The sequence below is a fragment of the Anguilla anguilla genome, chromosome 1 (assembly GCF_013347855.1).
Source record: "Anguilla anguilla isolate fAngAng1 chromosome 1, fAngAng1.pri, whole genome shotgun sequence".
Taxonomy (NCBI): Eukaryota; Metazoa; Chordata; class Actinopteri; order Anguilliformes; family Anguillidae; genus Anguilla; species Anguilla anguilla.
The window spans coordinates 72,484,698-72,504,649 of record NC_049201.1 but is presented as its reverse complement, the minus strand read 5'-3'; the positions used below and the strand labels follow the sequence as shown (position 1 = coordinate 72,504,649).

The 19,952-nt window shown below is 47.4% G+C and overlaps 2 protein-coding genes across 2 annotated transcripts in view; both read right to left on the bottom strand.

The window, feature by feature from the left end:
• Positions 1 to 10,300, bottom strand: part of mdc1 (mediator of DNA damage checkpoint 1) — a 16,798-nt gene extending 6,498 nt beyond the window's left edge. The window contains exons 1-10 of the mRNA XM_035423449.1: positions 10,131 to 10,300; positions 9,809 to 9,845; positions 8,757 to 8,898; positions 8,110 to 8,553; positions 7,888 to 7,969; positions 6,144 to 7,144; positions 4,840 to 4,899; positions 4,247 to 4,681; positions 1,641 to 3,595; positions 1,135 to 1,284 (exon numbers count right to left, since the gene is read on the bottom strand). Coding sequence (XP_035279340.1) covers positions 1,135 to 1,284; positions 1,641 to 3,595; positions 4,247 to 4,681; positions 4,840 to 4,899; positions 6,144 to 7,144; positions 7,888 to 7,969; positions 8,110 to 8,553; positions 8,757 to 8,898; positions 9,809 to 9,823 — 4,284 coding nt within the window. The 5' untranslated portion in view covers positions 9,824 to 9,845; positions 10,131 to 10,300. The remainder of the gene's footprint in view (positions 1 to 1,134; positions 1,285 to 1,640; positions 3,596 to 4,246; positions 4,682 to 4,839; positions 4,900 to 6,143; positions 7,145 to 7,887; positions 7,970 to 8,109; positions 8,554 to 8,756; positions 8,899 to 9,808; positions 9,846 to 10,130) is intronic.
• Positions 10,301 to 12,373: 2,073 nt separating this feature from the next.
• tubb5 (tubulin, beta 5) lies at positions 12,374 to 18,739 on the bottom strand. The gene is made up of 4 exons (XM_035392963.1): positions 18,560 to 18,739; positions 15,839 to 15,947; positions 15,414 to 15,524; positions 12,374 to 15,121 (listed from the first exon to the last, which is right to left on the bottom strand). The coding sequence occupies exons 1-4, from the start codon at positions 18,614 to 18,616 to the stop codon at positions 14,064 to 14,066; spliced, it is 1,335 nt and encodes a 444-aa protein (XP_035248854.1). The 5' UTR covers positions 18,617 to 18,739; the 3' UTR covers positions 12,374 to 14,063.
• Positions 18,740 to 19,952: the final 1,213 nt, after the last annotated feature.

Sequence of the window (19,952 nt, the reverse complement as noted above, 5' to 3'; positions counted from 1 at the left end):
GATTCAGTGGTAATTCAGCAGGCAATATAAAACTATTCTAATAATAAACCTGTTGATGTAAACGTCTGCTACAATCTGAGGAACAGTGTGTAATGTGACTGAGAGATGGGCCCAGCGTATGCCAAGCAGATGTACGTTATAATATTCATCATGCTCGTGTGTTAGGTAGCACTTTGTATATCAGGACAGTAATGCTGCATATTTCCCAGGCTTTCTTCCTTCGCCGAAATCGTGCTGTGCTGTTAAATCTGCGGTGCCAGTACAGCCAGATCTGACGCCGCGCGACTGGAATGCAGATGTCTCTGCTCGTCTTTCCTGCTGACAGTGCAGGAGGAGTGGAGCCGGAGTCCCACACACACACCCACACACACTCACACAAGCATGCACACACACACACGCAAACGCACGCGCACACACCCACACACACTCACACAAGCATGCACACACACACACGCAAACGCACGCGCACACGCACACACACACTCACACAAGCATGCACACACACACACGCACACGCACACGCACACACACACACACTCTCACACACACACACACACACACACACACACTCACACGCACACACACCCACCCACACTCCCACACACACGCACACACACACACACACACGCACACACACACACACACACGCACACACGCGCACGCACACACACACACACCACGCACGCACGCACGCACGCACACACAATCATGCACACACGCGCACACACGCGCACACACACACGCACACACGCACACGCACACACGCACACACACGCACGCACACACACACACACACACACACGCACACACACACACACACAATCATGCACACACGCGCACACACACACACGCACACACACACACACACAAGCATGCACACACACACACACACACACACACACACACACACACTCACATAAGCATGCACACACACGCACACACACACACACACAAGCTCACACACACACACAGACACATCTGCACGCACACATGCACACATACACACAAACACCGGCACGCACGCACACAAACATCGGCACGCACGCACACACACATCCGCATGCACGGACACACACACGTACAGGCGCATGCAAAGGCACACACACACACCCACGTGCGGGCGCACACACACACCTTATGAGCCTGAGCGACGGCTCTGCTTTGACCCCCAGCCTCGGGGGAGGGAGCGCTGGCCACGGAGCGACGAGGCGTCTTGGCGGCGGACGGGGACTCGCCTGGGGCCGCCCGCTTCCGGACGCTTCTCCCCGTAGGAGTCCGAGGCACCTGACAGAGCCGGAGAGAGAGAGAGAGAGAGAGAGAGAGAGGCCAGGATAATCCCGATAATACAGATATCAAATGCCCCGGCATCACAAGGCAGTTCATTAAAGCCGACTTTGATAGAGCGGAGGTGAGTGCTACTCAGGCCTGTATGCAGTGAATGCGAAAGCGGGTTTGGCTGCATCGTCCCTACAGCACATTACCGGGACGAGGAAGGCTGACACAGTGCACAGACCGACTCAAAAAACAGTCAATAAAGCCGGCAAACAGCTAACCCCAGAAGGCTGAAAGTAATGGTCTTTATATCAACAGCACAGACAGAGGAGATACAGAGCGGGATATTGACTCTTTCCAATACTCACATCCTGCTCTTCAGAGCTGGGAGCAGAGACGGCGTCTTCAGTCTGTACTTCATCCGTCTTGTCCTCTTCCTCAGCCTCCTCCTTACTCAGGGCCAGGGTCTGCTTGCTTCTTTCCATTTTCTGAGCTGAAAGACCCTTGGCTTCCTCATCCTCCTTCTGCTGTCCCTTCTTCCCCTGTGTAGAAGGCCCTCTCGCCTTACTCTGAGGTGGACTGGGTTCAGTGTCCTCCTCCTCCTCATGTACCTCCTGCTCCTCCTGCTCCCCCGCTCCTCTTCCACCCCTCCGCGACCTGCCCCTGGGCACTTTGAAAGAGCCGCTCACCTCCCCCCCTTCAACCTCAAGAGCCCTCTTCTGCCCCCTGTCTCGGCCAGTGCTTTTAGAGGGCTCAACCTTCGCACCTGTTCCCACAGCCTCTGCAGTTTGGGCTGCTTCTGTTGTCGCTATGGCACTCTCACTAATCTTACCTCCCCTACCCCTTGCTCTACTGTTGGCTTTAGGTGTGGGAGTTTCTACACTTGGAGCCTGCACGCTGTCAGCAGTTTGTTCTACCTCCGTTGCCGTTGAGTCTGAATCGATCATTTTACAAGACCTCCCCCTTACTCTACTGTTTTCTTTAGCCGTAGCAGTTCCTACACTTGGAGTTTCTTCATTTGTAGTTGCAGCCGGCTCTACTGTTTTGTCTATTTCTGCTGAAGTTGAGTCCAAATCATTCACTTTACGTCCCCTACCCCTTGCTCTACTGTTGGCTTTAGGTGTGGGAGTTTCTACACTTGCCTTGGGTGCGGGAGTTTCTACACTTGGAGCCTGCACGCTGTCAGTAGTTTGTTCTACCTCCGTTGCCGTTGAGTCTGAATCGATCATTTTACGAGACCTCCCCCTTGCTCTACTGCTTTCTTTAGCCGTAGCAGTTCCTACACTTGGAGTTTCTTCATTTGTAGTTGCAGCCGGCTCTACTGTTTTGTCTGTTTCTGCTGACGTCGAGTCCAAATCATTCACTTTACGTCCCCTACCCCTTGCTCTACTGTTGGCTTTAGGTGCGGGAGTTTCTACACTTGGAGCCTGCACGCTGTCAGTAGTTTGTTCTACCTCCGTCGTCGCTGAGCCAGAATCGCCTATTTTACGAGACCTACCCCTCGCCCTACTGTTTTCTTTAGGGGCAGGAGTTTCCACACCAGGAGTTTCCAAGATCTCAGTACTTTGGTCGACTTCTGCTGCTGTCGAGTTCAGATCGTTTACCTTACGAGACCTACCCCTCGTTCTATTCGTCGTAGGTGCAGGGGTTTCCACAAACTTTGGCTCCATTGCTTCTGCAGTTCGAGTCATTTCTGTCGCGGTTGAATCAGAACTGCTGACTTTGCAACTCCTGCCCCTGGTTTTGGTGCTGCCCTCGGGCTCCGCAGTCTTCACATCCGGTGCACTTTGGCTGGCCTCTGTTGCCTCTGGATGGGAGTCGATGGCCCTCCTGCCCCGGCTCATCCCTCGAGGTGCTCTCAGGTTGGGATCGTCCTTCCGTACGGCGTCAGGGCGCACAGAGTCCAGGTCTCTCTGCGTCCCCGCAGAGCCAGGAGCGCTCTCCTTCATGCTTCTCCTCCCCCGCCCCCTCCCGCTGGGCTTGGGGGTAGGGGGCTCTTCCTGCTGACTGGGGATGGGGACAGGATCGGTCTGGGACCCGGTCTTCCTCTGGGTCCTCCTCCCCCTCCCCCTGGCCGGCACGCTGGTGCTGGAGTTGGACCTCTCTGAGCTGACGGAGCTAACAGAACTACGACGGGACCTTCTCCCCTGCTCAGGGACGGCTTCAGTCGGCACGGACTCATCCCCTACCTCCGCGCTTTCATTTTCCTGCCTGTCTTTCCTTTCCTTCTCCACTTGTTCTTTTTCTGCCTTTTCTTCCTTTTCTTTCTCTAGTCTTTCGCTCTCCTCCCTTTCCCTTTTCTCCTTCTCCGCTCTTTCCTTCTCTTCCCTTTCTCCCTTTTCCCGCTCCACTCTTTCCTTCTCTTCCCTTTCTGACTTTTCCTTCTCTAGTCTTTCTCTCTTCTCCCTTTCCATTTTCTCCTTCTCTAATCTTTCCATCTCCTCTCTCTCTTTCCTTTCCTTCTCCAATCTTTCCTTCTCTTCTCTTTCTTTCTTTTCCCTCTCCAATCTTTCCTTCTTTTCTCTTTCTTTCCTTTCCTTCTCCTCCCTTTCTTTCCTTTCTTTCTCCAATCTTTGCTTTTCCTCTCTTTCTTGCCTTTCCTTCTCCAATCTTTCCTTTTCTTCTTTTTCTTTCTTTTCCTTCTCCAATCTTTCTTTCTCCTCCCTTTCTTTCTTTTCACTCTCCAATCTTTCTTTCTCTTCTCTTTCTTTCCTTTCCTTCACCAATCTTTCCTTCTCCTCCCTTTCTTTCTCCAATCTTTCCTTTTCTTCTTTTTCTTTCTTTTCCTTCTCCAATCTTTCTTTCTCCTCCCTTTCTTTCTTTTCACTCTCCAATCGTTCCTTCTCTTCTCTTTTTTTCCTTTCCTTCGTCAATCTTTCCTTCTCCTCCCTTTCTTTCTCCAATCTTTCCTTTTCTTCTTTTTCTATCTTTTCCTTCTCCAATATTTCTTTCGCCTCCCTTTCTTTCTTTTCACTCTCCAATCGTTCCTTCTCTTCTCTTTCTTTCCTGTCCTTCTCCAATCTTTCCTTTTCCTCTCTTTCTTCCCTTTCTTTCTCCAGTCGTTCTCTCTCCCCCCAGGTAGGAGGGGCTTCCCCGTACGCTTGGGTGGCCTCCAGCTCGGAGTCGTCCTCCGACCCCGCCGGGCCATAGGCCTGGGTGGCCTCACTGCAGTGGGACAGGCCCAGCTGGAAGGAGAAGGCTTGGGTGGGCTGGTCCTCCGAGCCCTCGGCAGCAGAGGGGTCCAAGGGGAAGGGCTGGGTGGCGTCCGGCGCGAGGTCCCCTGCCGGACCGCTCCTCTGTCCTTCAGGCTCAAAGCACTGAGTCGGGGCAAAGACAAGGTCCTCGTCGCCCGAGTCCTCCTGGCCGCCATCGAGCGGCTTGGGCTCCAGCGGCGGAGGGGCAGAGGGACCTTGGTGTTCAGAGACACACGCTTGGTTAATGCGCCTGCGACAGCAGGACTTAAAGAGACTGCAAAGTAGCACTAGCCGTGTCGCGCCTGCGCGGTGCCACAGCGGGTTAGCACGGACGTCCGTCCAGCTACAGGAAATAAGGAGAAAGGCCACTCACGCCTGAAGGGGTCCGAGGTGCTGCTGAAAGGCTGGGTCTCCAATTCATCCTCTTCTAAGGCTGCAATGCAAATGTCACAGTTGTTAAAAAAAAAAAAAGTACTCTCCTCACAGCTGTGACCTCAGAGTTGTGTGCATGCAATAACAGGGCTATTCAACTGCCAGCCTGAGGGCCGAATATAATCCGCTATTACTGCACTCCTGCCATTTTGACCGAGAAGAAAAAAACGTCATTTTTTTAGATGCATTAAAAATTGTGACTATGCCCAGGTCAACATACCTACCATCGTTGACAGAATAATAAGCTGCAGCAACGCATATTTTGCCACTTACTTTGTTTGTCAGAAGTACCCTCTTTATTTTATTTTAACTTTATTATTTTTTTTTTTAAGAATGAATGGGTCGTCATCAAGCTCTGCAGAAGCCTGATAACGACCCACTCATTTGAATCAGGTGTGTTGGAGCCATCTAAAACATGCAGGGCAGTGGGTCCCCAGGACCAGGGTTGAGAAACACTGGTGTATACTATATGGAAAGGGCAGGCATTTTTTCTATTAGACTTTTTCTATAAAGTTGTTCTACCTGGGACAAATTTATGGCTTAAAAATTATTCTGTTCCACATTTTCTTAGATTGATGAAGCAGAGAACATACTTTATCATCATAAACTAGACAGAGACAGAGTGTGATATACTAAATATGGTAGAAAAAAAAAAAAAAAAAAGACCATCTAGACTACTTAACACATCGATGTCAGAGAACCATAAAGCCTCTGAAATGTCAGCAATGGTTTGTGAGCTCCAGAGATGAACAAGCTCGTCTAGCTCTTTGCCCTATTGTTCACATGGGAATACACTGCAGTTGGAGCTCCAGACCGAGTTCACACAAAGCCCAAGTGTTTTGTGCCAAGCAGAGGAGAAGACGAATTGTACAAGCTGAGAACATGAGACTGGGAAGACAGCAGAATCTTAACTAAGGCCAGCTTCAGGAAGACAAACAGAGGGAACAGCACAGAGAGGAGGACAAATAAAAGAAGAAGAGAAAGCACAGTTCAGCGAAGAATGAAAAACTTCTTCTTCAAACCCCACACAAAGCCAAACTGGACCACCCAACCTGGTGAAGACTGGATTTTTTGTGGCCGCACACAGTCCTTCAGCAGGGCTCTGAAACGTGCGGTAGCCCGCAGCGGGCGCCTGACGTGATTCTGGATGACATTTTGAGTGAGGAGACACAGAGGCAGAGGGGCCGCAGAGCAGAGAGAGGAGGAGAGCGAAGCTAAAGCAGGCGAGCGCGGCAGGGCCGGTACCTGATCCCCGCGGCGTGGAGCTCACAGGCTTCTCCGCCAGCCCGGCGCTCCCCTCCGCCCCCCCTCCGTCCTCCGCGTCCTCCACGTCTGTGTCGCTGTCCAGGTTGAAGTCTTGGGGGTGGGGCTCGGATTTGGCCGGGGGCTGCGGCTCGGCGGAGTCCGGCTCCTCCAGGTCGGTGTCGCTGTCCGACTCCAAACGGGCGGCAGCCGCTGCCGGACCGGCGCCGGGCGCGGCCGTCTGGGAATCGGGCCGCCGGGCCGCGGCGGCTGCCGGGGCGACATCGTCCTCCTCCGCGTCCGGGTCGCTGTCGGAGAGGATGGCCAAGCCCTGCGCCGCGGCGGCCGAGGGCGGCTCGGGCTCGACGGCGGCGTCCTCCGCGTCTGTGTCGCTGTCCAGATGGAAGTCCGTTTGCTGTACGGCGGCGGGCGGTTTTGTGTTCTGATCCCGCGCGGGCACAGACGCGGTCGCGGCGTCCTCCTCGTCCTCCTCGTCCGTGTCGCTGTCCAGATGGAAGTCCGTTTGCTGTACGGCGGCGGGCGGTTTTGTGTTCTGATCCCGCGCGGGCACAGACGCGGACACAGGCGCGGTTGCGGCGTCCGCCTCGTCCTCCACGTCCGTGTCGCTGTCCAGATGGAATTCCTCGGGACGCGCCGCAGGGCCTGTCGATGGTCCCGCCTCCGGGAGGACGGCCTTATCTCCCGCAGCGCCGGGGGCGTTCCCTACTGACTCCTCCCCCTCCGCGTCCGTGTCACTCTCCGAATCGCGGATCTTGAACTCGGCCTCATTTCTGCCGGGCTCGACGGGTGGGTGTGCTCCGCTGGGCTCGGCCTTCGGAGTTTTAGCAGCGCAATCCACATGCGAGTTCGTTCCCGCCTCCTCCTCCTCGTCCTCCTCCTCCTCATCATCGGGGTCACTGTCCGAGACGTGTTTTGGGGTCTTGCCGGTTCTAGAACGGTCCAGTCGCCCCGCGGAAGAGGGAGTGATGGAGCTCTCCTCCTCACTACGAAACACACGGAGGGGGATGGGTGGGGGGGGTGAGAGTAATCAGACTCTTTAACACATGCTCTCAGATGTGCATATTAAGATGTTCAACAGGACATTCAGGACGAAAGGTGAAGTGACTCTGGGGAAAAAATGTGTTTCCTAGTGTGCTGATGTCACCATAAGGACAAAGCACAATTATGGTGCGTTGATAATATTGGCTGCTAGGTGGCTCATCCTGCCATAACACTGGGTTTCAGTATGACACAGCCTATGACACAAGTGGACAGTGTCGAATGTGGCAGGAGGCCCTGTAAGTTTGAAATCTAACCGAACATTTCATCCAAGCCAGGGTTACCAGTCAGTGAGACTGCGCTCATCTCGACTGGCCAATCAGAGGGCGGCATTCTGCCTCCACCAGTCATGCATGAAGTGCACTCCGACAGCACGGCAACAACTGCACGGCTAGTGGACTGTGGAGTTAAAGGAAGCAGTGACTGGCAGAACATGTTTGTCTGCAGCCAATTTATGGAGGGTGACGTTTGCATTGTTCCAAGCAAAAATGGGCACTGCATATACTAACTGTACAGGTTATTGTAATAAAAAAAGTATTAAAACAACACACTGGCAAAGAATTCAGTTTCCTGGACCCTTAAAAAAAGTATGCAGCAAAGGAGATATATGATTTTTTTAAAAATAAAAAGCATTTTATTTATGGCAGCAATTACAGATGACTATTTTGGTGATCTTATGAGACATTACCTATCTGGGACAAATCTGCTGGTTGGAGTGAGGAAAGTAGAGCAGGAGAGACTGGATTCTCGTGGCGAGTCTGAGTCGGGCACTGAGAATAAGAGAGACAGCATTCTTAAAAACGCAGTATTTGCACATACACAGAAGCCCACCTCTTTTGTACAGTGAAAATGAAGCCCGGTAAGAGGTGGGAAGCTGAGGGAATGGTTGTGTGGTGGCTCAGGGACTTACCGAAAAGCTTGGCCCTCCTTTCTTTCCTCACGCTTATCTCTCCCTCGGAGTCGGAATCCGACACGCAGCCCCTGGCGATTCTTCTCGGCCCGCCTCTTCCTCTCCCCGTCTCCGCCGTGGCCGACGCTCCCGCCCCGCGCCCGGCCCCTCCCTCCCCAGCGCGGACGAACTGACAGGGCAGGTCGGCGATGACCACGACGTCCCCCTCCCCGAGGGCGTAGCGCACGTGGGGGGTCAGCCGAAGCCTGCCCTTCCGCGTGCCGTTCATGCTGCCCAGGTCCCACACGAGGGCCTCCGTCGCGCCGTCGTCCCGGCGCCCGTCGTCACGGAGACGGGCGATGGAGATGACGGCGTGCCGCTTGGACACGGAGCGAGCGGAGAGGGGCAGGCTGCAGGAGGCGGGGTCCCGGCCCAGCACGTTGTCTCCGAGGAAGAGGGGAAGTTCTGCAGGAGAGGAGAAAGTGCAGCATCAGGAGAGAGAGAGCGACAGGGCACAGGACGAAGGGACACAACAATCAAACAGCACTGCCAAACGCAAGGCGTGTTCAAAGTGCATAACCCGACCATGTGAGAAATCAGACAGGCAGTGGGGAAATGCTGGCGTCTCTGAACTGCACTACAGGCAGTGTCTTAAGCACGTAACTCACCAGTCTCTGGAAAGTGCTCATTATTGAAGACTCTGAGTTTGGCCAGAGGCTCTCTCTCTTTTCCCGTGTCCATCTCCTCAACCACCTCATCCTCCTCTTCTAAGAAAGAGTCCTCCAGCTTTTGGGTTTCATCCATCCTGTACTTCAAAGCGAAAATATATACACATATTCCAACAAACACTTTTCTTTCAATAAACAGGAAGATAATGAGTTTGTAACGCAATGATAGCAAGCAGTTTTTAACAGGCAGCTAGCAGACGACAAAGTTTTCCGACGGACGACAAAGAACAAGCTGGCAAAATTATTATTAAATTATTATAATTATTCACAGCTAGTTATTTAATTATAAAATATATGCAAAGGAGACACATAGCAAGTTATACCCAATAGGTAAGCAAGTATGGGGACTTTCCATGTGAATTTGGACAAAAGAAAATTCACCTGACATCTCAGATTTTCCTGATGTTTCCTACAAAGAAAGTTCCTATGGAGCAAGGATGTTGATGCATATTTGAGATTTGTCACAAATACTTTTTTTTTTTTAATGACAATTTAAGTGCCCTTTTTGGGGGCATTTTTGGCCCCATGTGTCCCAGTTCTAGGACCTTTCGTAATTCTTAAAGCCTTCAAGGTATAGTCAACATCCTGGCATCATTTAAATCGTATAGGGTGTTCTAAAATAGGACGGTAATTCCATAAGATATTTTTGTACAGTATTTCATTCATTTTGAAAATGATAAATATTCATATTTTTCCCCATCTTTTGATACGTCAAGGGTATTTTCTTATCCACACGGAATGTCCCGTTGGAGCTCACAAGCAAGCCATAGCTACATCATAATTCAGCCACACGCTTGTCTAACTGCCACGTACAGGATAAGTGACAGAAGCCACACACTCTTTAAACGTCTTATTTAATAAAAAATATTATATAACAGGGGTCACCTTTACAAGCAAGATTATGTCTATACACAGGTATACAATTGTTAGTACTTCAGGTCAATCAATTATCCCAACGAAGACAAGGCCAAACACTAATAATGGTTACACACTGCCAAAGATGTCATATTCTGACATTCCGAAGTTCCGCTGAAAAAAAAAAGACACAATACGTTCATTGTATTTAGAAGAAAATGATAACGTGCATCGTACGATAGCTTAGCTAGTAGCGCCAGTGTTGGCTAATGTAAACAAAATACATGTAAATACATTAATGGCATAGGGAGCATCCTGTTAGCATCGGGGCATGTCTGGGCATAATGCACAGGCAGCTCCAGAAAATAGGAATCACCCAGCAATACATTTAGCAAGCTAGCCTACGCGCATATGTTCTACATCATGTTTCAACGCTAAGTTTCAAATGTTCATGCTTACCTCCTTGCTAGCACCTGTGGAAAATCTTTAGTTGCCAGCAAAACAATACATTAAGACAGGTCTCTGTTTCCGGGTTCAAAAAAGTTTTCATGAATGCTTCGTGTCTATTGACGAAAACAAACGTCAGTTATCCGCTTCCGACAGATAACTGGTTAGCAGTGGTGGCTATTTGAACAATCACAAATCTGATTGGACATTGACATAGCACACTGCCCACTTTGTACAAACTCCCGCGCGCTCTTTGCATGGCGCAAGGTATTGTGGGCAGGATCCCTTTCAGTTCTCGTACTTTGTCCACGTGTGTCGGGCTACGGTCCCGTCCGTCTCTGGTCCCGTCTTGATAGTCAGTCCAGGAGGCTAAAGACTGCGCATTGCTTTGATCATTTATTTGGATGTCAACATGGAGCAGGCGGTGACTGAGAGATTTACGGAAAATAAGTAGGCTATGATATGGCTGACATTTAGCACCAGTGAGAGGGATGTTCATTTTACCTTGTATTATCAACTACATTGAAAAACATAAGGCGACAGAACACTGTAAAAAAGAATAATAATTTGGTTCTCTCTATTTTGTTCAGCTTTCAAGGTTCTGTGGATTACAGATTCTAAGCTCTGATGTCATGCCTTTTATGTTGGCACAGCAACCATGAATATGTTGTGTTAACTCAGATTGTACAGTACTGTTTACAAGTCCAGTAAAATATTTGTAGTTTTTGCCACACCTGATGCATTTTGTATAATATACAAATATTTCCAGGACCTACGACTCTTGATAGCTGAACAACACAAGAAGAGAATGAAACTTATTTATGGTTGCTGTGCCAAATTTAAAGACTTGTGACTGGAGCTTAGAATTTCTAATCCATAGAACATTGAACCTTGAAAGCTGAGCAAACTCAAAAGTGCTCTTCGGTTACTTAAGAATTTTTAATTGGGAACCAAAAACCTTTTTCAGTGAAGAATAAACCAGCACTTGTCTTTTGCATTATAATGACCTTGTGGTCTATGTTCCTTAATTAATATGCTAATCTTTCCTTTTTACATCATGAATTTTAATAAATAGTTCATAGTAAACTTAAAATAAGTAGTAAGCTTACACTCAAACAGAAGAACTTTCCATTACACTTTCCATACATGGGGACAGTATAATCACATACCAGCTTATTGTTCCCTACGTGAATCAAAATGATCGAATTATGTCACGTTGACTTTAACAGTTTCTGCTGACATGGAAGGCCAAAAGCATGCAGAGCACGCGACCGCTTTTTAATTGTGACGTGTAATCAGGAATCAGGAGGCTCTTGTTCACATTTTGTGTTACACGCGCCTCCCAAGAAAAAAACCGAGGTAAATAAAAACACTTTGTGTTATGTTCAATTGGATTACAGTAAATATTTTTAAATGGCGGGTCAAACTGTCACGGAGAGGAAGAACATGAGCACTGGGTGAGTACTGTATGTTTGGTCATAATGAAATTGTACCAGGGGTGGGTGTGGGGAGTTATGTGTACCCAGAGAGCACATCTGTGCAACATGTTGTGCTTTATTAAAAATGTCATTTATGTGTGTGTGCACACACATGTATTAAAAGCTAAAGAATACAGTGTAGTTATTAAGGTTTAATACCATATCAAGCAATAGTAATAGGAATGACACTAAAACTGATTTAACAATAATCTTTACATGTACATATTTTGCCCATCAATGCTCAAAGTTCAGTTAACAAATCAGCAATTAATTTTAATTATATATAATGCAGTTATTAATACTTTGTTATACATTTATTTTCATATTACCTTTTAAATATGTGCACGCACGCACACACGTACACATGGAATTCATAAACCTCATATAATTAACTTATATATCATAAATCACTTGGTTGTCATTTACTTAAGAAACATCAAAAACATGTATTTAAAAATGTATCTGCTTGTCCACAATAAATGCTAAAATGTTACGTTGATTAAAATGATTCATTAAAATAATTCATTTATAGAACAGTCGAGGAGTGTGCTTTCACTGATTTCTGGACTTCACCTCATCGCGTTCCCTCTGCCTGCGCTCGAGATCTTCTGCAATGCGAGGACTTACTTTCGAAAAACGGACCGCCTCCAGTAATGTCCCATCCAGTGTCGGTGCGCCATCTGCGACCAATCTGCAGCGCATAAGCACCCCAGCAGCGCAGAGGAGAGGACGCGGACAGCTTACGACAAACCGCGAACAAAATCACACCAGAGGATATTTCCGTTTTTATAAAAAGGCATTTTATTTTTCCCCAGAGGCCCTTTCCTGTTCAGTACGAAAGACGGTTTTCAGAAAGACAGGACAGGGAAAAAAAACAAACACAAATAGATGGAGAAAAAGTAGAGTTGAAGCTGCAGAACTTCAAACACAAATACGAGGAGAGAAAACATCCGAGCTTCCCCACATTTTTTGCTCAGTTATACGTAATATATAGCACGACTGCACTTGCAGTTGTTTTACTTCATTTCCGTTGATGAACGACCACATTTTCCTTCAATTTAATTTAACCAAAAATTATTCTGTGAATATAATTCACGTGAACCCTTAGTTGGAACATTCTTGTAACTGTTTAAGAAACCATTTTGATTTCTTAAAACATTCAGCCCCATACCCCTTTCCCAGGGGCATGGTGTGTACCCACCCTTGCCTCTCCGAGACGTTGGCTGGCGTTCGGTGGAGGTCTGCTTCAGGTAATACACACCACTCCAACCAAGTCGCCTTCTGGAAATTCTTCACAGTGTCTCACCCCAACCTATACTTATATGCATGTGGTCTTCAAAATGAATTTGATTACGTATCTTAAATTCTGCATTTCTAAACACTGTGCAGTGTGAATAGTTTAAAATGGCCTCCTCTCCGTGACTGTTTGGTCCCTCTCTCAGTGCAGCGTGCATTTATTGTACTGTGGGGAGCTGCAGGTCCACTTGAATGAATATTCTGCATTTACTCTCTCCATAAGAAATTCTGTGACCAGACATTCAATTGTTAGTCACTGAACTGATCTGGAAATGGAAGAGGCTCAGTTGAAATAAGTAATACAAATTTTAAAAAGTAAAGAAGTAAAATAAAATAAAAACACAGGGAAGATAAAAAAATAAATAGATAAACACCATGAAATGGATCAGACAGCTCTTATTCTTGGCACGTAAGACACCTTATCAGTCTCCAGCCCCTCCTCACACATCTTCCTCTGCTGACATTCACTCTCAATCCTTTCCTCCTTGACCTTACTTGTATTGTTCACTTGGGGTGTTCTGTGTCTTTGCGTTTCCTCGCTTTGTCCTCTCTGTTCAGGCAGACCTGACTTGACCATTCAAGAAACAGCAGTTTACCATCTTGGTTGTGCTGCAACATCACTGTGCTTATTATTGGTAGGCCAGCTTTGTTGCTATTGGTTGATTTTTTAAAACTGTTGTTTCTTTCTGTCTTTTTATTGGAAGGGACGAGGAATGAGGAGAGACCCAAAAACACAGATGCACGAAAGTAGATGTTTACTAGTTGTATTTGGTCATATTGAAGGTTTACGGTAAATTCCTTTCTTTTTCCTTCTCATCCACCATCCTTGCTTACATTCGTGTTATTTTTATTCTTTTTACTGCTGACACAATCCCACCATCTGCTCTTATTAGTTCATTTTTTTTTTGTTGCTGTTTTCTAATTTGACTCGCTTTGCAGCAGTTTCTAATCATCACTTGCTGGGTTGGGATTGGTGCCTCTCATCAATGTTTCGTGAATCCTGACAATGTCCTTCCATCCCTCCTCTGGTTGCTTGATCATTTAGGCCGCCATTGTTCTGTTCTCAAATTTCATTTTTGCTTAATTTTGCTTCACTATTTTCGGGCTTCGGTTTGCTTCAGTTTTGATCCCACCCTCCCCCCTCAAACCCCCCCCCATCTCTCGTTGCTTTTTACGCATCTTCTTCAGCCTCCTCCTCAAACTCTCCCTCTTCCTCGGCGGTGGCGTCCTGGTACTGCTGGTACTCGGACACCAGGTCGTTCATGTTGCTCTCGGCCTCGGTGAACTCCATCTCGTCCATGCCCTCGCCGGTGTACCAGTGCAGGAAGGCCTTGCGGCGGAACATGGCGGTGAACTGCTCTGAGATGCGCTTGAAGAGCTCCTGGATGGCCGTGCTGTTGCCGATGAAGGTGACGGCCATTTTGAGACCCCTGGGCGGGATGTCGCAGACGGCGGTCTTGACGTTGTTGGGGATCCACTCAACGAAGTAGCTGCTGTTCTTGTTCTGCACGTTCAACATCTGCTCATCAACCTCCTTCATGGACATTCTGCCGCGGAAGACCGCCGCCACCGTCAGGTAGCGCCCGTGGCGCGGGTCGCACGCCGCCATCATGTTCTTGGCATCGAACACTTGCTGGGTGAGCTCGGGCACCGTGAGGGCGCGGTACTGCTGGCTCCCCCTGCTGGTGAGTGGGGCGAAGCCGGGCATGAAGAAGTGCAGGCGGGGGAAGGGCACCATGTTGACGGCGAGCTTGCGCAGGTCGGCGTTGAGCTGCCCAGGGAAGCGCAGGCAGGTGGTGACGCCGCTCATGGTGGCGGACACCAGGTGGTTGAGGTCTCCGTAGGTGGGCGTGGTGAGCTTGAGCGTGCGGAAGCAGATGTCGTAAAGGGCCTCGTTGTCGATGCAGTAGGTCTCGTCCGTGTTCTCCACCAGCTGGTGGACGGACAGGGTGGCGTTGTAGGGCTCCACAACAGTGTCAGACACTTTGGGGGAGGGGACCACGCTGAAGGTGTTCATGATGCGGTCGGGGTACTCCTCCCGGATCTTGCTGATCAGCAGGGTGCCCATGCCGGAGCCGGTGCCCCCGCCCAGGGAGTGGGTGAGCTGGAAGCCCTGCAGGCAGTCGCAGCTCTCGGCCTCTTTGCGGACCACGTCCAGGACGGAATCGACCAGCTCGGCCCCTTCGGTGTAGTGGCCCTTTGCCCAGTTATTTCCAGCGCCACTCTGACCTGAGGGAGGGAAGGGGAGAAGCGGGGAGCAATGGGATGAGGAGACACATTAAACATGTCGATCAAAAACCAGAAAAAAGGTCCCTCAGCACGTTTAAGCCAGACCCCTTCTTCTCAAAAACATCCCAGCTGCATCTCTGCTGGCTCTGTCATATCTGTCGTATCCCATCCTGAATTGTTTCCCCAAACTGGCCTTCCCACATCATACCACGCAGCCTACACCCATCCAAACCACACCAACATCTTTCCACATTACTCCCCCCCCCCCCCCACATCCCCCACCACCACTCACCGAACACAAAGTTGTCTGGTCTGAAGATCTGTCCGAATGGCCCGGACCTGACAGAGTCCATGGTCCCGGGCTCCAGGTCCACCAGGATGGCTCTGGGCACGTATTTGCCTCCTCCATGAGAAACGGAGACAGAGGAAGACAAACACACCAGGTCAGTACTGCAGGGTACACGGCCCGCGCTATGTCACACCTCTCACACCCCCCTCACACCCCCCCAGGAAACATAAACCCAGAGCGAAAGGGGATACAACCAATCCGGTCGATGGTTTTTACCGGGATGGAGACGTGACAACCTATATGTCATTGAGGCCAATTTGTTACCTTGTGTTGCCTCATGATCTTTACCCACGTAATTCTACCACACTGTCATGTTCGGTGTCCTGTGGCAATAATGTGCTTCATTCCAACGAGTTGAAATGTGATACCTGTGGCTTCGTTATAGTAGACGCTGATTCTGTCCAGCTGCAGGTCGCTGTCTCCATGGTAGGTGCCTGTGGGGTCTATCCCGTGCTCATCGCTGATCACCTCCCAGAACTGAAACAAGAATGCGTGGGAAATCCAAATTGAGAAGCATTTTCTCAGAGCGAGAAAACGCAAACTACAACTCTGTATGTTTCACAACAAGAACAAAGTGATGTGACTGTCAACGGGTGTCAGTCGTGTTTTTAGAACGGATTAAAAACAGGCAGCAAAAACGGAAAAAAACATCGGTTCAGGAGTGACATAAAAGCGGAGACACGAGAGTGAGTTTTACGGAGCGTCATTCCTGATTTTGAATTTGCACAACTGAACACTGCGTTATCCACGCAGCACGTTTCATTGTGAGCTTGTATAAACGATGAGGGGGGGGGGGGGGAAACTGCATACAAAGAAGTCCCAGTTCTTCCCGGATGCATGTTCAAAAGTGAACTGTTCTTGCAGTCGGTGATATGACACTAAGCAAATTGTCTGGCATTTACAAAGGGGGAAAATGCAGGCCCATTTGAGGAATACCTATGTGGCTGTGGGCTAAATGCATTATGTGTGCATGAAGAAGCGCCCTTGTGTCGATACACAATCAGCCATTGTCTTGTCTTAAGTGTGCGAGAAAAACATTTTTGCATTAGTTGCCCCCAACGTTTTGTAGACTTTGTAATCATTGACACATGGTGGAATGGATGTTATTTCAAAATGCACAAGCATGTACCATGACAGTCTGGCCCTGAAAAGGATACCATCACACACCAGTGACTGGCAAATAACCACCCTGGACGGTAGTTCTTTGTGCCTGTAATTTTATGACTGGCAATATGTCAAGTTGAATCTGAAGCAAGTTTTAATTAGCCTACAGTTGTTCAGGAAATTTTCAACTACATGTAACAATGGACAGGGTGATTAGGCATTATCAAAGCAAGTCATGGCATACCATAAATTATGTTGCAATTAATAAGTTTGTGTACATTTGATAGCCGATTTTGAATCCATTCATTTTTGGTATCAGTTCTACTTTACATGCAAAAATGTGAATAATAAATGAAAATCTCCAATTTTGAATGGACTCATAAATTATTTATATTATCAAACGTACATTTTCGGGTTACAAACTCTAACCGTTTCGACCAGTCCCTGCCCCCAACCCCCCACCACCACCATATGTTATTTCTACATCTGTCATCTGTTGATCTTCTCCCTTTCTCCCTACCCTACACTCCCCCGAATAAATAGCTGCTCCATTCGTACAAGAATCTATCCTCTCCGTGCCTCAGCGTAGGCTACTACCCAACCCCCATCCCCGTTTTGTTACAGACCATCGATTAAGACGCTGGCTGTGCCATCGCTTCTTATTACATCAAAGATGACGGTGCCTTATAACCTGGGCTACAATCCTGTTGCTGTAAAGTAGTGCGTGCTCTTCTGCGTATCCCATTTCTTTATACACAAATGTAAGAGGATCCATCTACCCCGTTTCATGAATATTGTAGCCTATATTGTGAATGTACATTTTTGGTTGATTACAAAGATTCAATCTGTTTAATATTCGAACCATATCTTGAATTGTCCTAGTTTTCTTCGAGAAAGTCCGATATGTTAATACCCGTTTAATCCGCAAAAGCAAAACTAATGTATTCATCGAGAAATAAAAGAATGACTATGAAATGAGTAACATGAATCGCGAAACCTGATTTCATCACTATATACGTGGCTGAAGCGGATCCACGGCGTACGCTTTATTGAAAGGGGGAAAGGAGTCTTTCTTTGTCAATTACGCACGCCCCACCCTTCCCATGCCTCCTCCCCCTACCCCAACAGAACCCTCACTCAGCACTTCCATTGACCAGAATGAATCGATTTATTGATCCATTTTCATTTGCTCGTGCAAAAGACTTAAGTGGGAAAACTTTGAATACGTGACCGATAGATTTTCATCGGGTTTGAAGCATGCATGACACGTTGCGCACGCTAAAGCCATCTGGCAGAGTGGACACTTTTGTACAGCGGAGTCAGGGAGAGAGAGAGCGAGTGAAAGGGACTGAGATACGAGGAGGACAAATTAATGCCGACACTTTTATTCTACTATCATCAGCGTTAACACTGACTAAAAGGACAGAGAGGGGCGATGGTGATGCAGACCCACGCCCATTCCTGAAAATCAAGTCTAGGCAGAGGACCCGCTTTCCTCCCCAATAAACGAGATAACGGTCCTTAATTCTGAGCTCAATTACAAACCGGTTATATGTACGCAAAATACAATTCAAAAGAATAAAAAGCTTTTCGTTGCAGGCCTTGTCTTTGTGGGTAATATGAAGAAGGGAACCATGAAAATTACTTTTAACTCGTGCCCCGTTCATTTTTCAGACGATCCACAACCAATGGATGAAAAATGAAAGCCGTTTATTTAGTTTTGATTAGTAAATTCAAGAACAACGAGATGCGTGTCTTGATTTTATTTTATTTAACGATTTTTAAACTGGAAATATTAAAAATCATGGTTTCTTGGCTTCCTGTAAAGTAGGCATATAACATGAAAAGAAAACAGCTGAAATTTTAAACTGAAGCAAATCATTTTTCTTGTACATACACTTAATTAAGTGTTACTGTCAACCCACGTGCAATGCAATTAAACAATTTAACTATGACCGTTCTGATTGGTTCGAAATCATTCTTACCTTAGCACCGATTTGGTTACCACACTGGCCAGCCTGAATATGCACAATTTCCCTCATTCTCTCTGGTTGTGTGATACTCTATGTTAAAGAAAATTAAGGAATAACTGCGCCTCTGTATGAACTTCTGCCCCACAAAAAGCTCCAAGAATAAAAGCAGCTGCCGGACGCTTAGGTGGGACAAAGGCTTTATACGTAGGGACTGTGTCCAAAACGAGGCTGTGAATTATGATTGGTTGTTGTCGACAGAGAATCTAGGAGGTGGGCTGTCGATTGGTGCAGGAGCCAAGGCAAAGGGGTTTCTGAAACGAAAGGGTAAGGACCGGAAGTGGACAGGGAGTGCCGTCTGCTGAAGGACAGTGGAATTTGTAGTTTATTTCTGGTGACATAGAGCGCTGTTTTTTTGCACCATTCCACCCCTTCTTAATTTGCGCGTCTGTGCTGTCCGACCCTTATCAACTGTACAGATTACCTGCCGTCATAGCGCAATAAATGTACGAATATTAACAGCGCAACATTTTTCAAAAACACAGCCGTATGTCTAAAACAAGGTTAATTCATGTGATCTTCTATTTCTATTTGATCAATATTTTCTGGGTGGTGGTTCTTTTGAATTCTCAGAAAAGATGAGTCAGCGCGGCAGAATCGAGAGAAGGCAGTTATAAATAGACTATTTAGCCATTTGTTACGGTTAATAAAGGGGATAACTATCAGGGGATCAGTACAAACATTTTATTCTACCTGGCAACCCCTCTTGTCACCGGCTGACAGTGTGGTCCCCAGACTAAAGCTATTTTCTGTGTTACCTTATAATAATTATGTCTATTATGATTATTATTCTTGCTATTTTGCTTATTTATTTTTGTGTTGGTGTCATCTTGAAGATATAGGCATATATGTGTCTGTGTGTGTATGTGCACATGTTTGTATGTGTATGTGTACATTTATGTAGATCTGTGCAGTACCTCAGTACAGGCAACTAGAAATAAGTGGGTGGGGGATGCATGTATGGGTGGGTAGGCATAATTGTTTAAAAAACAAAAAAGTGGAAGATGGAATACATTTTCTTGCACTAACATTGAGTTTTGTATATGCTCTCTATTTATTTCAATAAAAATATTATTACGAAACAAGATAACCACCATCAACATACACATGTTCTGAATAACATAGCGTTATTTTACATTTCACATGTGACTTATCATGGAACCATACTTGGTAGACATCTATGAAGTTGTCCTTTTTCAGAAAGCATCATTTAATTTGCATTGCACATTTTGTTTGATCCAACATCTTTACAGAAAAGATAAAGCCCAGATGACTGCAGGCATAGGCCACTATTTTACATGTTCATTTCTTTATTTTGCAATGATCAATTTTGCTTAACTGAAGTCCA

Excerpts from the sequence above, each read along its gene's own strand:
- tubb5 (XM_035392963.1), bottom strand. The coding sequence starts at position 18,616 with ATGAGGGAAATTGTGCATATTCAGGCTGGCCAGTGTGGTAACCAAATC. Across the intron at positions 15,525-15,838 it reads CTACTATAACGAAGCCACAG|GAGGCAAATACGTGCCCAGA; the intron begins GTATCACATTTC and ends TTTCTCATGGAG. Across the intron at positions 15,122-15,413 it reads ACCAGACAACTTTGTGTTCG|GTCAGAGTGGCGCTGGAAAT; the intron begins GTGAGTGGTGGT and ends TCCCTCCCTCAG.